The sequence below is a fragment of the Rutidosis leptorrhynchoides genome, chromosome 7 (assembly GCF_046630445.1).
Source record: "Rutidosis leptorrhynchoides isolate AG116_Rl617_1_P2 chromosome 7, CSIRO_AGI_Rlap_v1, whole genome shotgun sequence".
Taxonomy (NCBI): domain Eukaryota; kingdom Viridiplantae; phylum Streptophyta; class Magnoliopsida; order Asterales; family Asteraceae; genus Rutidosis; species Rutidosis leptorrhynchoides.
This window is the reverse complement of record NC_092339.1, coordinates 3,873,642-3,888,306: the sequence shown is the minus strand read 5'-3', so window position 1 is coordinate 3,888,306 and position 14,665 is coordinate 3,873,642. Positions and strand designations below refer to the sequence as shown.

The window sequence follows — 14,665 nt, the reverse complement described above, 5'->3', positions numbered from 1 at the left end:
TGCCAACGCCCTCATACAATCCAAATTACCTAGTAAACAAGGGATAGTGAAACTCCCAGGATCCTCAAGCTTCTCGGGAAGCTTGTTTGAAACTACCGTTGAGCATGCGGCATTCAACCTGACTGAAGACACGTTCTCCAGCTTTTTCCTGTTAGTAAGAAAGTCCTTAAGAAACCTTGCATACTTGGGCATACCTGCAATCACATCAATAAAAGGCAAATTTATGTTAACTTTTTTAATCAAGTCCATGAACTTGGACTTTTCCGCCTCAAGCTTCTCCAATCTCTGCTTCCTCGGAAATGGGAGCGGTGGTTGATACTCTTTAACTACCGGTTTGGTAGCAACAGTTTTCGGTACCCTCACAACTTTCTCAATCACCTATTCCGGCTCCTTTTCCCCCTCCGGTTCACTAACAACAACCGGCTCACTATCCTTAACCAACGGCACTCGCAAATCATACTCATCTGGCTTCCTCGGTGAATCATATGCTAAACCACTTCGGGTAGTGATAGCATTAACGTGCCCATTCTTCGGGTTATTATCTGTCTTACTCGGTAACTCCCCCAGTTTCCACTCATTCATCTGATTAGCAAGTTGGCCAATTTGTTTCTCCAAATTCTGAATAGCTGCTTGTTGATTTCGAAACATTTGATCATTCTTCTCGTTGTTTTGAGTAACAGTAGTAACAAGCTGAGTTTGAGACATCACAAGCTTTTCGATCATAGCTTCAAGGTTGGACTTTTTCTCTTATGCTTGGGGTTTCTAAAAATACCCGGGAGCTTGCTGTTGATATCCTCCACTAGAACCTGGCTGGAACCTCGAACCTTGATTACCTTGAGGATTATAGGGATTGTTGAAATTCCTATTAAACTGCGCACGTCCCTGAAACTGATTGTTGTTCTGTTGACTAATATAACCGATCTCTTCTTTCTGGTTCATAGTCAAACCCGCATCACAATCTTTTCCTAAGTGTAATCCTCCGCAAAATTCACAACCTACCTTAATACCATGCATGTCCTTCTCCAACTTCTCCAAGTGTCTACCAAATTTGTCTAACTTAGCATTAATAGACCCATAGTCATCATACGCACCAGTGGTTTCAGTTCTCTTAACTGACGCTGAACGAGTTAACTCATGATCTTGATGGCATTCGTGAGTGTAAGCAGCTTGCTTTTAAATAATCTCTAGTGCCTCTTCTTCGGTTTTATCCATTAAAGTTCCACCCGCTGCTTGATCAATACTCTGACGAGTTGGTATGTCACACCCCTTATAGAAAATCTGGACCTTTTGTAAATCATTCAACCCGTGTTGCGGACACGAGTGTAACAAATTAGAATAACGGTCCCAAGCATCAAACAACGTCTCACTGCTCTTTTGTCTGAATTGCGAAATATCTGCTTGAAGTCTAGCAGCTCGAGACGCAGGGAAAAACTTTGCTAAAAACTTATCCACCAAAACTTCCCAAGAGGTAATCGCTCCCTCTGGCTGCTTATCTAAACATCTCTTAGCTTCTCCCTTAAGAGTCCAGGAAAAAAGCCTTGTCTTGATCGAAGTATCGACAACCTCATGCAGCTTGAAAAGGTTGCAAACATCATTGAAAATACGAAGATGTTCGTTAGCATCCTCACTATCCTTTCCATGAAATTGGCAGTCAGAAGAAATCAAACTCAAAATCGGACCTGTAATTTGAAAAGGCTGAGTGATGTTCGGTTGAGTAATCGAATTGCCTTGGCCAGCTCGGGTGGCCTTCAACTTTTCTGCCATAATCTGAGGATGATTTGGTTGGTCAGCTTGATTAGCCATCTCTTCAGTCTCGAAAAGATCAAATGAAATGTAAGATTCTTCTTCTTCTCTGATTTCAGGTGGTGTATCGGGCACCACAGTCTCAGAACTACTACCCAAATTAATTATATTAGCACTCGAAGAAAAAGATGAATCCACTGTAGACTGTTGCTCTTGACTTAACGCTCTAAATAACTCTCTTTCGGGTTCGTCAAACGGTTGAAGAATCGGAGAATTAGAAGAACGCGTATGTGGCATGCACTACCTGTTATCTGCGAAATCACAACTAACAACTGATTAAACGCACCGATTCAACTGAGAATAAACGAAAAGAAATAATAAACTATAACTAAAACTAAACTAAGAACAATTAGATAACAATCTTAATTTTCGACACAACTGTCCCCGACAGCGGCGCCAAAAACTTGATGTGTGAAATCTAGTATATAATTTATCTTGAAAAATGTCGGGTTAAAGATTACTACACACTAATGGGCAGTGTACCCGATCGTGCAATAGAATAAAGTTGGTAATTCCGAAATCGTTCCAAGGACAGTTTTAAATGTGAGAATTAAGATTGCAACTAATAAAATAAACTAAGTTAATCTATGCAAATTGAGAGTACGAGATAGTTTGATTTGTGGCTATTTAACGATTAGCCAAATCAAAGATTGATTTTAAAGTAAGAGACAATATTTTTGTGTTTTTAAGTTTATAAGAAATAAATTCAGACTCAACGAAAAGTAAAGATATTTGAATTCAATAAATAAAATAATTTTTGCCTAGATCTCATATTCGCAGTGTCGGATGCTTTGTTATTAAGCTCTAGTTCAATTTATCAATACATGCAACTACAGAGTCGGTTTACCCAGAGTTCTCTTTTAGCAAACACGTCAAACTTGGATTTAATAGCTTAGGGTTCCCTTTCACCAAAGACCTCTTTTGGTTGTGACTTAGTAATTAACTAATTATAAGATTAAGATTCAATTGGTTACGTGTTCGCTCCACACAATTCACCCCTATTTTGTTCAATCTATGTTATCCGGTTTACCCCTTGGTCCAGTAAGCACCCAATTGGTTAAGACAAATCAACTAAAAACTAGTGTACTAAATTGAAACAGGGTTCCCTTTGTTCAAACAAGATCACTAATCAACCTAGTAACAATAATCAACACCCACAAGAATGGTTCTTAATCAAAACTCATAATTATCATGCATTAATCAAATCAAACTTTAAAGTATCACCCAAACACATACGAATATTCAATCTAGACAAACATTTAAGTGCTTAGTCAACCATGGCTAAAACCAAAATCACAAATAGACAATTAAGAGTATTCATAATGATGATAAGAATTAAACCTAATGAAAATTGTGTTCTTGAATGATGAACGGATCGAGACGCGTTTTCGGAATGATTGATGTGTTAAAATGATCTTGGGGTTCCCCAAAAATCACCTTTTTTCGTCAAAAAACTGCTGGAATTCGTCTGGATGCAATAATAATAAATTAGGGTATTTTTCGGGCCTTAAATACCTGCCAAAAATACCTGGACCGACCTACCGCCGCGCCGCGGCCCATATCGTCGCGCTGCGACAAATAACTTGAACTGGAACATCCTTAAATCCTCTCCTGAGATTGAAACTAGGCAAACACCGCGCCGCTACCCAATTTTTTGCACCGCGACATATAGCTGATTCTGGACCCTTCTTCAAACCCCTTCCTGATAACGAAACCTTAAGATTATCGCGCCGCGACCCAAGTCTCTGCACCGCGACATATAACTTGTTCTGATTCTAACCTTCCTTTGCACTTTTTCAACACTAATAATAACTTAGAACTAAAATACCCGATATGTACTTAACGTTTCCAACCCCGAAGCACCAGTAGTAATAATCGATTAACAACATGCTTCAAAAACTCCATAAAACGCCACTCTTCAACAATAAACTGTTCAAACTCGGATGTTCTCAATATCATCATTATAACCGCCAAATCGTATTCGAACGGACTAAAATGTAATCGATATCGCTAAGGAAAACGTGTATAAAATATGCGATATCAGCGTCTCCCATCCAATCTGCATCTACGAAACCATTTAACAAAACATTATCACACTTCTTATACCATAAGCCATGACCTATTGATCCTTTCACATAACGAAGGATCCTTTTTGCTGAATCAAGATGAACATTAGTTGGACATTGCATAAATTGTGAAACAATGCCAACCGAGTAAGCAATTTCCGGCCTTGTGATGGTTAGATAGATTAAACTTCCAACCATTTGTCGGAACAACTTCACATCCTTGAGCTCTTTTCCTTGATCTTTCTTCATTTTGAGGTTTGGTTCCATTGGAGTAGTTATAGACTTTGACTCCCCCATGTTGAAACGTTCCAAGAGACTTCTTGCATAACCCCTTTGAGAGATAAAGTACCCGTTTTCTAATTTATCAACTTCCAAGCCAAGAAAACATCCAATCTCTCCCAGATTCTTCATTTCAAAACGAACCGAAAGATCATCACTTAAACGAGAGATTTCTGACTCGTTTCCTCCGGTGATAATCATGTCATCAACATATAATAATACCAAAACATGGAAACCTGCTTCTTTCTTTAAAAACAAACTAGAATCCGCATCAGAAATCTTAAAACCACAAAAGACAAGGTATTGTGCAACCTTACCATACCAAGCTCTCGGAGCTTGTTTCAAGCCATAAAGAGCTTTCTTCAACCGGCACACATATTCTGGAAATTGATTTGAAATGAACACAATAGGTTGTTCCATGAACACCTCACGATCAAGCTCTCCATATAGAAAAGCATTCTTCACATCAAGTTGCCACAATTTCTACCCTTTGTAAGCCGCTAGTGAGATTATTGTTCTCACCGTTACCATTTTAGCCACGAGGCTAAAAGTTTACTCATAATCAAGCCCATAACTTTAACAAAAGCCACGAGCCACCAACCGAGCCTTGAACCTATTAATGGTTCCATCCGAGTTCTTCTTCAAACGGTAGACCCATTTGCAATTAACCGGTTTACATGCTTCCAGTTTCTTAACAAGCTCCTAAGTTTCATTCTTTTCCAATGCATCAATCTCCTCTTGCATTGCTTTTCTCCAATCCGGAGAATCTTTAGCTTCTTCATAACATGTTGGTTCTTCGGTTAAGCCACCTGAAAAGAAACAAGTTGTGACTGTGTTCACCTCATAGTCACTTAGATGTTTTGGTTGTCTCTTTTCTCTTGTTGACCTTCTAACTTGAGTTGGTACTTCTTCACTAGGTGCATCTTCTTGAGTTTGAGAAACACCATCATTCTCACTTTCTTCTTGAGTGTCAAAACTAGGAAACATAAATTTGTAATCTCTATTTTCTTCACCATTTTTGCTTGATTCAGAAAATTGAGAAGACACTTCATCAAATACCACATCTCTTGAAGTGGTAAACTTCTTTGTTTCTTGATCCATACACCTCCAACCTTTCCTGTGAGAATCATAACCAACAAAAATACACTTTCGAGCTTTTGGGTCAAGTTTGGTTCGGTTAGCTTTAGGAACATGAATATAACAAATAGAACCAAATACCCTAAAATAGCTTACATTTGGCTTTTGACCATAAGCTAGCTCAAAAGATGATTTTTGTGTACCTGGCCAATATGGTAACCGATTAGACACATGACAAACACATTGAAGTGCTTCCGCCCATAGCTCCCTAGGCAACCCTTTGTCATGTAACCAAGATAAGCAAATTGAAACAAGGTAAGCAATCTTTCTTTTCGCAACACCATTTTGTTGAGGGGTGTCCGGACAAGTCATTTGGCAAGAAATACGATTAGCTTTGCAATAAGTAAAGAAATCATTTGACATGAATTCTCCACCGTTATCACTCCTAAGAGCTTTTACCTTTCTTCCAAATTCGGATTCGACCGCTTCTTTGAACTATATGAACTTTGATAAGGCTTCACTATTCTCCTTTAAAAACTTCACCCAAGTGAACCGAGAATATTCATCAATTAACACCATGACATAGCAATGACTGCAATAACTTGGTGTTCTTGTTGGCCCCATCAAATCCGTATGAATCAAGTCAAGTAAACCTTGTTTTCGGTTTGTTGTCTTCTTATATGGAAGCCGGTGCGACTTTCCATATTGACATCCTTGGCATATCACCTCTTCACGAACATTCTTGAGTTTAGGAATTCCATCAACTAGCTTATGTGAGAATATCTTTTGCAACATTTGATATCCCACATGGTCTAGTCTTGCATGCCAAATAGCTCCGTTGTCGGTTTGGCTTGTTTTCTTCACATAAGCTTCACCTGCGGACAACACAAATAAAGAACCTTTCTTTTCTCCCGTGAAAAGAACATCACCCATAATCTCCTTGACATTCTCAAGGACTTTCACATCCGTTGGACCAAAAAGAACATACTTCCCAGATTCGGTAATTTGTGGTACCGAAACTAAGTTCTTGGTCAATTTAGGAGCAAGATAAACATCTTCCAAAGTAAATGTATCATTATTAACATCAATAATAGCATTACCTTCCTTTTTCACCGGATGAGTTGACTTGTCGGCCGTGATTACAACTCGATTTTGATTGTGATCTCTAATGTCATGAAGAAGAGTTCCATCACCGGTCACATGATGAGAGCAACCCGAATCAACAATCCATTGATTCTTCTTGACAACCGTATCAACGGTAAAACATTGCTCCCATTTGACATCATCATCATCGTTACTTGAACAAGCCACGTTTGCTTTTGTGACTTTGGAACGACAATATCTCTTGATGTGACTAACCTTCCCACACTTGTAACATGCAGGAGGTTTCTTCTCATAGTTACCTTTGTAACTAGTTTGCTCTTCTTCATTTTCTTTGCTTGAAGAACCTTTCTTGTGATTCTTTCCCTTTGAAAACAAAACAACGTCATTTTCAAATCCTTTAACCATTTGTTTGGCCAAAGCTTCTTGATTGGAGAGTAAATTATCCAATTCTTCAACCGAAGGTTGAGTAGCCCACCCCTGAATAGAGGTTATGAACGGGACATACTCTTTGTTCAAACCGCGAATTAAATATCTTTGCAAACGAGCTTCACTAATTTTCTCTTTGTCATCAATCTCTGAAATTTCAGAACATAGATTTTTGACCCGTAAGAAATATTCAGAAACACTCATACCTTCTTGTCTTGAGATTGCTAACTCGTTTTCCAAGAATTGCAACCTTGCGGTGTTTTTCTTAGAAAAGAGTTTCTCAAGAGTATCCCATACTTGTTTTGGAGAAGTAATATCACGGACGTGTTCAATGAACTCTTTGCTAATTGAAGTTCTCAATGCAAAGAGAGCCTTTCCACATCGTACCTTCCATTTTCTTCTTGACTCTACATTATCTAGAGTTTCTATGGGAATTATGGCTTCACCTCCGGACACAAGTTCCCATAGATCATGACCTTGAAGAAAAGCCTCCATACACATCTTCCAATACTTGTAGTTGTTGCCTACAAGTTTCTCCATTCCATTGACCATACCACCATTGTTTCCATTTGAGCCTTCCATTTTTGATAGCAAGATAACTAGTTAGGAACTTTGAGTATTTGCACACAATAGTTTATCTTAGAACCAAGCTCTGATTCCATAAAACAACTAGTTAATTGCTGTAAATGAAAGAATAGGAAAACAATAAGTAAGAACAATTGAAAAACTGAATGTGTTTGGATTGATTCAATTGGATACAAGCTTCAAGCTTAAATACAAGATGAAATCAAATACATAATCATAACAAAACAACAAGGCATACTTAAGCCATCTAATAAAGCATGATGACAACTAATAAAGCAATTCAAGTAACATGGAGGCTAGTTGGCCACCAGATCAATAACACAACAAAATAAGCAAAAGAATTCGGATTAACTTTAACAGCCTGGACCTGATCAGTGAGTGCTGCGCCGCATCACATAGAGATGCGCCGCATCTCTTTGTGGTGATGCGTCGTATCCCTTTGAAACGCCGCATTTAAAACCTTCGGGACATTTTGGTGAAGAGATGCGCCGCATCAGTGAAGGGATGCGCCGCATTTGTGTGTTTTACGCATACCGAAATCTGCAAAATCCATGCAACACTTTAACTCACTTTTAGTGGCGCTTTTATTTTCAAATTTTGTTTGCACCAATATTTTAACAGAGAGAAGACGGAAAGTAGTAATGAGACGATTAGGTAAATTTAAAGTTATGTATCAATTAATTAATTTAGAAGGGTATCTTCGGTAAATAACATAAATGTTTGTGGATCTATAAAAAAAAAAAAAAAAAATTTAGAAATATCACTTCCCATTTGTTTAATGTGTTTATTTGAAAGCTTGAAACTACCTTTTTTCTACTCAGCTTGTTATGACTTACTCACCGTGCTCGTCTCGCACCTCTAAGTGCAGGACAGAATTATAGTAAGTTTACGATAAATCTCACATAAATTTGTGGATGCTAGTTTCTTTGTGTATCTTCATGTTTAATATCTTGAGTTGCTTATTGATGACCCTTATATGCAGGGGCGAAGATGGTATGGGACGGGGGGGGGGGGGGGGGGGGGGGGGGGGGGGGGCCGGTGGATTTTTTTTTCAGTGTAAAAATTTTAGGTTTTTCGACTTTGGCCCCGGTGGATTTTTTTTTGCCCCCAAACCTACATATTTTGCTCCAAAACCTTCAAATTTTGCCCCAAATTCTCCAACTTTTGCCCCAAAATCTTCAAATTTTGCCCCAAAATCTCCAACTTTTGCCCAAAAATCTTCAAATTTTGTCCAAAAAATTTGCTACGGTTAATTTTTTTTTTTTTTGCCCCCGGTGAAAAAAATCCTAGTTTCGCCTCTGCTTATATGTTAATATATGTATTCTATTCCGAAGAAAAAGGTAATTTGTTCTTCAGTAGGAAACTGCAAAAGTTTATTAGTAAAAAGTAGAGCTTATGAGATACTCCCTCCGTCCCTAAATTATTGTCCAGTATTCCATTTTGGGATGTCCCAAATTAATTGTCTACTTCCATAAATAGAAAGGAAATGAGATATTTCATTGGTGGATCTGGAGAGAGAGAAGATATTTCATTGGTGGAGAAATAAAGTTAGTGGGATTTTCTAAAACTGTGTGTTTTTTGTCTGGGAACAATTAATCTGGGACGGAGGGAGTATAAAATTACTAAAAAAACCCTATACTACGTTTCAAGGTACCGTTTCAATTGTCGACATTGCTTACTAAAAAATGTTAAAATCTATATAACCCATCGATCAACAAAATAAAAGTATAAAAAAATAGATAGTTCATACAACCAAACCGTAATTTTAATACTGATGTCTAATACTAATACTAACCAATACCTAAAAAAAAAAAAAAAAAAATAGTTAATGGAGTTAAGGATATTGGTTGATGTTATTATCTTGGGGTTGGGTCTCTATTGTTGAGTTGTGCACTCTGCTTCTCTCTCTCTTATGTACTTGATGCAGTTATAACCAATAATGAATGACAATTCAATCCCAAAGTATGAATAAAAGACCGTTACCACAATCCAGTTGAGGTTATAGAGGAGGTATATGACCAACACATACAAGAGATCGAGGTACTTAAACAAGTCCCGAGTAGGCCGGGAAATCGATGTTAACTTCTCTGATGGGTTCTTTATCATCACCAAAGAAGACACCAACTATAATTGCAATGATTCCACATGGGAATATCAATCCAACCCAGTTGAGCTCGGGGGAGACATAAACCATTGCTAGTGAGAAGGTTGCAAAACTTGTGGAGCAGCAAGCGATACATTGTAAGATAGTGTAATGAATGTCCTTCATCCAAGGGAACCGCAAGTTTGCACAGATTAAAATGTAAGTTACGAGTAGAGTCACACATAACATAGTAGTGGACATGTTTAAAAAGAAACCATTCAGTATCGTATCGTACGCAGGTTCTTTCTTAGCATTTTGTAACATGATTAATTCCAGGTCGAAGAACTGTTGGTTATTAATGCCCAAGACACAACTTATATTTACACTACTAATAACATATGAACCTATAGGGTCACACACAAAGAGCAATTATATACCAAGTATATATTAAAATGTGATTTAAATATAATCAACCATAATTTGTATGATAACATTATTATTTGGATGAAATAATTATGTGTACTGAAGTATCAATATATGCACATAGTCTAGTAATGTTTCATGTAACATTTAAGAGTGTATGGTATATTTGTTTGACAAATATATGGGACAAATGGATGGATTAAGTTAAAGAGTGTCCATGTCATAAACACCTTTACACACCATCTTTGCATATGTAGTTGATGGAAGAATAAACTTTATGATATCATTTTGTCTAGCATTTGTTGTTAGCTTTTGCTTTATGTATTTTAAGTGTAGTGGCACTTATTAAAAGGCTAATCAACTTACATATGCTATATACATATACGTGCATTTAAAAATGAAATTGCAAGCATTTTTCTTTCATACTTCTTACATACAAATTACTTTCATATAACTCTTTTAAGTTACTAAAGTATTAGTAGTTCAAGTAAGATAATTAAAAGTAAAAGGATAGAAGATTGTTCTTCATCCTTTTTCTTATTAACGGTTGAGAAGGACTAGCATCCATTTGGTATTGGAACTTTGCTCAAGTGTGGATTACCGATAGAGGGAGGCTACTTTGGTTCCTACATCCTTAGCATCCATAACTTCTAAAGTTCAAAGTCTTCAAAGGTTGTAGTCTTTAAACTTAATATTTATTATTTAGTTTTCTTAACAACATGCAATTGGATCCTTGGTGGGGAGTTTTTGAAAGGTTTAAAAATTGTTGTACATGCTTCTGCTGCTAAATAGTTTTATGAAAAATCATACAAACCCCTTCAGTGGTACAAGAGCCGCTTTTGCATGTGTTAAGAAACTTATGTTATATACAATAAGAACTTGTTCTTATTATTAGAAATGAACAACTTTTTTTTCTTAAAAGGAAAAGTTGTAGATTTCTAAAATGCAACTTAGTTATTTTATTTGCTACAACCATTTTTTTTACATGCATGTATGGTTGTAGAAGTTGCTATATATATACTAGTTGATATATTAAGTTGCATGGTGCATAGAAAGCCTTTAGACCATTTTGTGATGTTTGGTTGTGTTGAAATTCGATTGGGTTGTAAATAATTCTTTCATTTATAATGGTTTGTAATAATTTTATTTTTCATGTTTTGTTTAATTTTGAGATGTAAAAGTATTAGTGTAGACTTGTATATTTTATCTATAAAATGTAACAAGACATGAAGAAAATTCAAGATGGAGTTCTAAGCGATTTTGGAGCCATTTCCAACACCAAATGTTGACTAGATAAGTGGGAGCTTCAAGACATCACAATGGAGCATGGATATTTGTTATGTCCTTAGATTGACCCGGTTCCTTCGTTTGGCTCACGAAAACCGATTAGGAAAAGGCTTGGCTATGCACCTATTAATTGTTGTGTTTATGTTTGTATGTTGCATGTTTGAATAGAGGATATTTGCATGCTAGAAAATAATTTTTTTTTAACAAATCAAACACAAATAAGAGTTTGGTAAATTTATATATAATTTTGAAAATGGTTTTTTGTAAAAGTATAAAATGAGTTTTAATAAAAAGGAATTTTTACATAAAGCTCAAAGTTAACATTAAAATTATGAATTTTAATAATTTATGAATTTAATAAATTTAAACCAAATTCTTGTATAAAGTTTTAAATAAAATGAGTTTTATTAGAAACTAAAATTGGTCTTAAGTTAGCGCGCTCAATATATACATATTAATATAGGATATTAGTTTAAAATTGGACACGCCGTGAGTGACTAAAATAGAGATTCTATAAACTCAAGACCAACATATAAAATATGATTTTATCTAAAGTATACGTATAATATATTGTTGAATGCATGCAACAATTATTATACGAAATGTTTTGTCAAATTGAAATAATATAAAACACAAAATCCCTTTTAAAATGTAAGTTTATGTCAACCTTTTAAGACACTCGCTTGTCATTTGTACGTCGTTGTGGAGAGAGCATCCGCCAACCACCACGATCGTTTTGTGATTACCGAGATGGTGTTTCGCGATTCCCATGACAGTCTTGGGCCGAACACCATAAGTTTTAAATAGGACAACTTAATTGGTGCTTCTTGAGGAGAGAGCATCAGCCAAACACAAGATGCCCAAGGTATAGATGGGATTAAACATACCAGTTGACAATTGTTGTTAAGGATCTCATTAAGATATAGAAATTGTATTAGACTTGCAATTGGTAATCGCTACCTACCTTGTTAATTTAAACTTAGTGGAGAGAGCATCAGCCAACCACTCAAGGTTAAATGTAACTTGGATTCTAGCCTTTAACAAAATAATTTTTTTAAGAAAGTTAGGGTAATCAATTATTAAAGGATCAAATATTAAAATAACTAAAAGAACTTTGTTAATTTTGTAGATGTCACCCAATGCAACTACACCCGTTCACCACCTTTCTCTAAGATCTGTTTTAGAGAAGGAAAAACTCAATGATACGAACTTATTAGACTGGTATCGTAATTTGAGAATTGTGCTCAAAGTCGAAAAGAAGTCGTATATACTTGATGGACTCGTTCCCGAGGAACCCCCTGCTAATGCCACTAAGAGCATCCGAGATGCTTGGACTAAGTACACGGATGACTCCACAGAGGTAGCGTGCCTCATGTTAGCCACCATGATTCCAGACTTGCAAAAGGACCTGGAACATCATGATGCCTTTGAGATGCTTAAGCAGTTAAAGGAAATATTCCAGCAACAAGCTAGGCAACAACGCTTTGACACTGTCAGAGCGTTATACGCATGCAAGATGACAGAGGGGACATCTGTAAGCTCTTATGTTCTAAAAATGAAGAGCTACATATATAAGCTTGAGAGACTTGGATCTTCCATTGGTCCTGAGTTGGCAATAGACTTGATCCTCAACTCACTACCAAAGTTTTATGACCAGTTCGTCTTGAACTACAATATGAACAATTTGGAGAAATCTATCTCGGAGTTGCATTTAATGCTTAAGACTGCCGAGAAGAATATTCCATCCAAAACCTCTGAAGTCCTCATGATTCGGGAAGGAAAAATCAAGAAGCCATAAGCCAAAGGCAAAGGTAAAGGCAAACCTAAGAGTCAAGGCAACTACAAAGGCAAAAAGTTTGTCCCAAAGGATTCTGTTAAGAAGAAAGAAAAACCTGCCAAAGATGCCACTTGTTTCTATTGTGGAGAAATTGGTCATTGGAAGCGAAACTACCCGACTTACCTTGCAGAGCTGAAAAAGACAAAGGCTAGCAATGCTAGCATCTCAGGTATCTATATGATAGAACTATTTGCTTTCTCTAGTAATTCATGGGTATTTGATACTGGTTGTGGAACTCACATTTGTAATAATGTGCAGGGACTAAGAAAGATTAAGAAGCTGAAACCAGGCGATTTGGTATTGCATGTTGGCAACGGAGCACATGTTGTGGTCGTAGCAATAGGCACTTATGAACTTTTGTTACCAAATGGCCTGTATTTAATATTAAATAATTGTTATTATGTCCCTAGTCTAATTAGGAACATTATTTCATCTGCACGTTTGTATGAATCTGGATACTCGTATGCTTTTCCTAATGGTAATATTTCAGTTTTCAATAAAGATGTTTTTTATTTTGCGGCACGGCCTCACAATGGCATATATGAAGTTGACATCCAAGATTCATCTAGTTCTATGTATAACATAAACACTAAAAGATCGAAGTGTGACTTGAATCAAACTTATCTATGGCATTGTCGTCTTGGTCACATAAACAAGAAATACATAACCAAACTCCAATCTGATGGAATTTTAAAATCAACTAACTCTGAGTCATTTGATGTACGTAAATCTTGTTTAAGCGAGAAGATGACAAAGGCACCTTTCTCCGGTTCCGGAGAAAGAGCAAATGATCTTTTGAGACTTATACATTCCGATGTATGCGGTCCTTTTAGAACTATGTCAAGAAATGGTGAAAGATACTTCATTACATTTACTGATGATTTTAGTAGATTTGGTTATGTTTACTTATTGAAACATAAACATTAGGCATTTGAAATGTTCAAAATGTTTCAAAATAAGGTTCAAAATCAGCTCGGTAAAACGATAAAGGTCCTTCGATCAGATCGAGGAGGTGAGTACTTGTATCAAGAGTTTAACGATCATCTAAAGAATTGTGGAATTATTTCACAACGCACTCCACCCGGAACACCACAACATAATGGTGTTTCTGAGAGGAGGAACAGAACCTTACTTGATATGGTTCGATCTATGTGAATCATACTACACTTCCTCCATCCTTTTAGACCTATGCCTTATTATCAGCTGCTCGCATATTAAATATGGTACCAACCAAAAAGGTGAATTAGACACCATACGAGTTATGGCATGGAAAAATTCCAAATTTATCTTATTTGAAAGTTTGGGGTTGCGAACCTCATGTTCGACAAGAAACTTCCAACAAACTTGATCCCAGATCTATCAAATGCATTTTTGTGGGATACCCAAAGGATTCTATGGGATATTATTTCTACAATCCTACCGAGAACAAAGTATTTGTTTCTATACACGCTACTTTTCTAGAAAAAGAGCTTCTATTAAATAAAGCAAGTGGGAGTAATGTAGAACTTGAAGAAATTCAAGAACCACAAAATATCACACCTGAGGTTGGCACTAGCTATCAACAAACTGTTGAAGAACCTGAACAATTGGTTGCTCAGGAACCTGAAGTAACACAAGACATTCGTAGATCTAGTAGACCTCGTCATAGTCCCGAAAGATATGATGAAATTTTTTTGGTAGATGAAAGTGAGCCCA

General features: G+C 36.6%; 2 protein-coding genes across 2 annotated transcripts; one reads left to right on the top strand and one right to left on the bottom strand.

Moving 5' to 3' along the window:
* Window positions 1-3,764: 3,764 nt before the first annotated feature.
* Window positions 3,765-4,166, bottom strand: LOC139857876 (uncharacterized mitochondrial protein AtMg00810-like). The gene has a single exon (XM_071846726.1). It carries the CDS (start codon window positions 4,164-4,166, stop codon window positions 3,765-3,767), a length of 402 nt encoding a protein of 133 aa, XP_071702827.1.
* An 8,096-nt stretch (window positions 4,167-12,262) lies between these two features.
* Window positions 12,263-12,931, top strand: LOC139857875 (uncharacterized). The gene has a single exon (XM_071846725.1). It carries the CDS (start codon window positions 12,263-12,265, stop codon window positions 12,929-12,931), a length of 669 nt encoding a protein of 222 aa, XP_071702826.1.
* The last annotated feature ends 1,734 nt before the right edge of the window (window positions 12,932-14,665 follow it).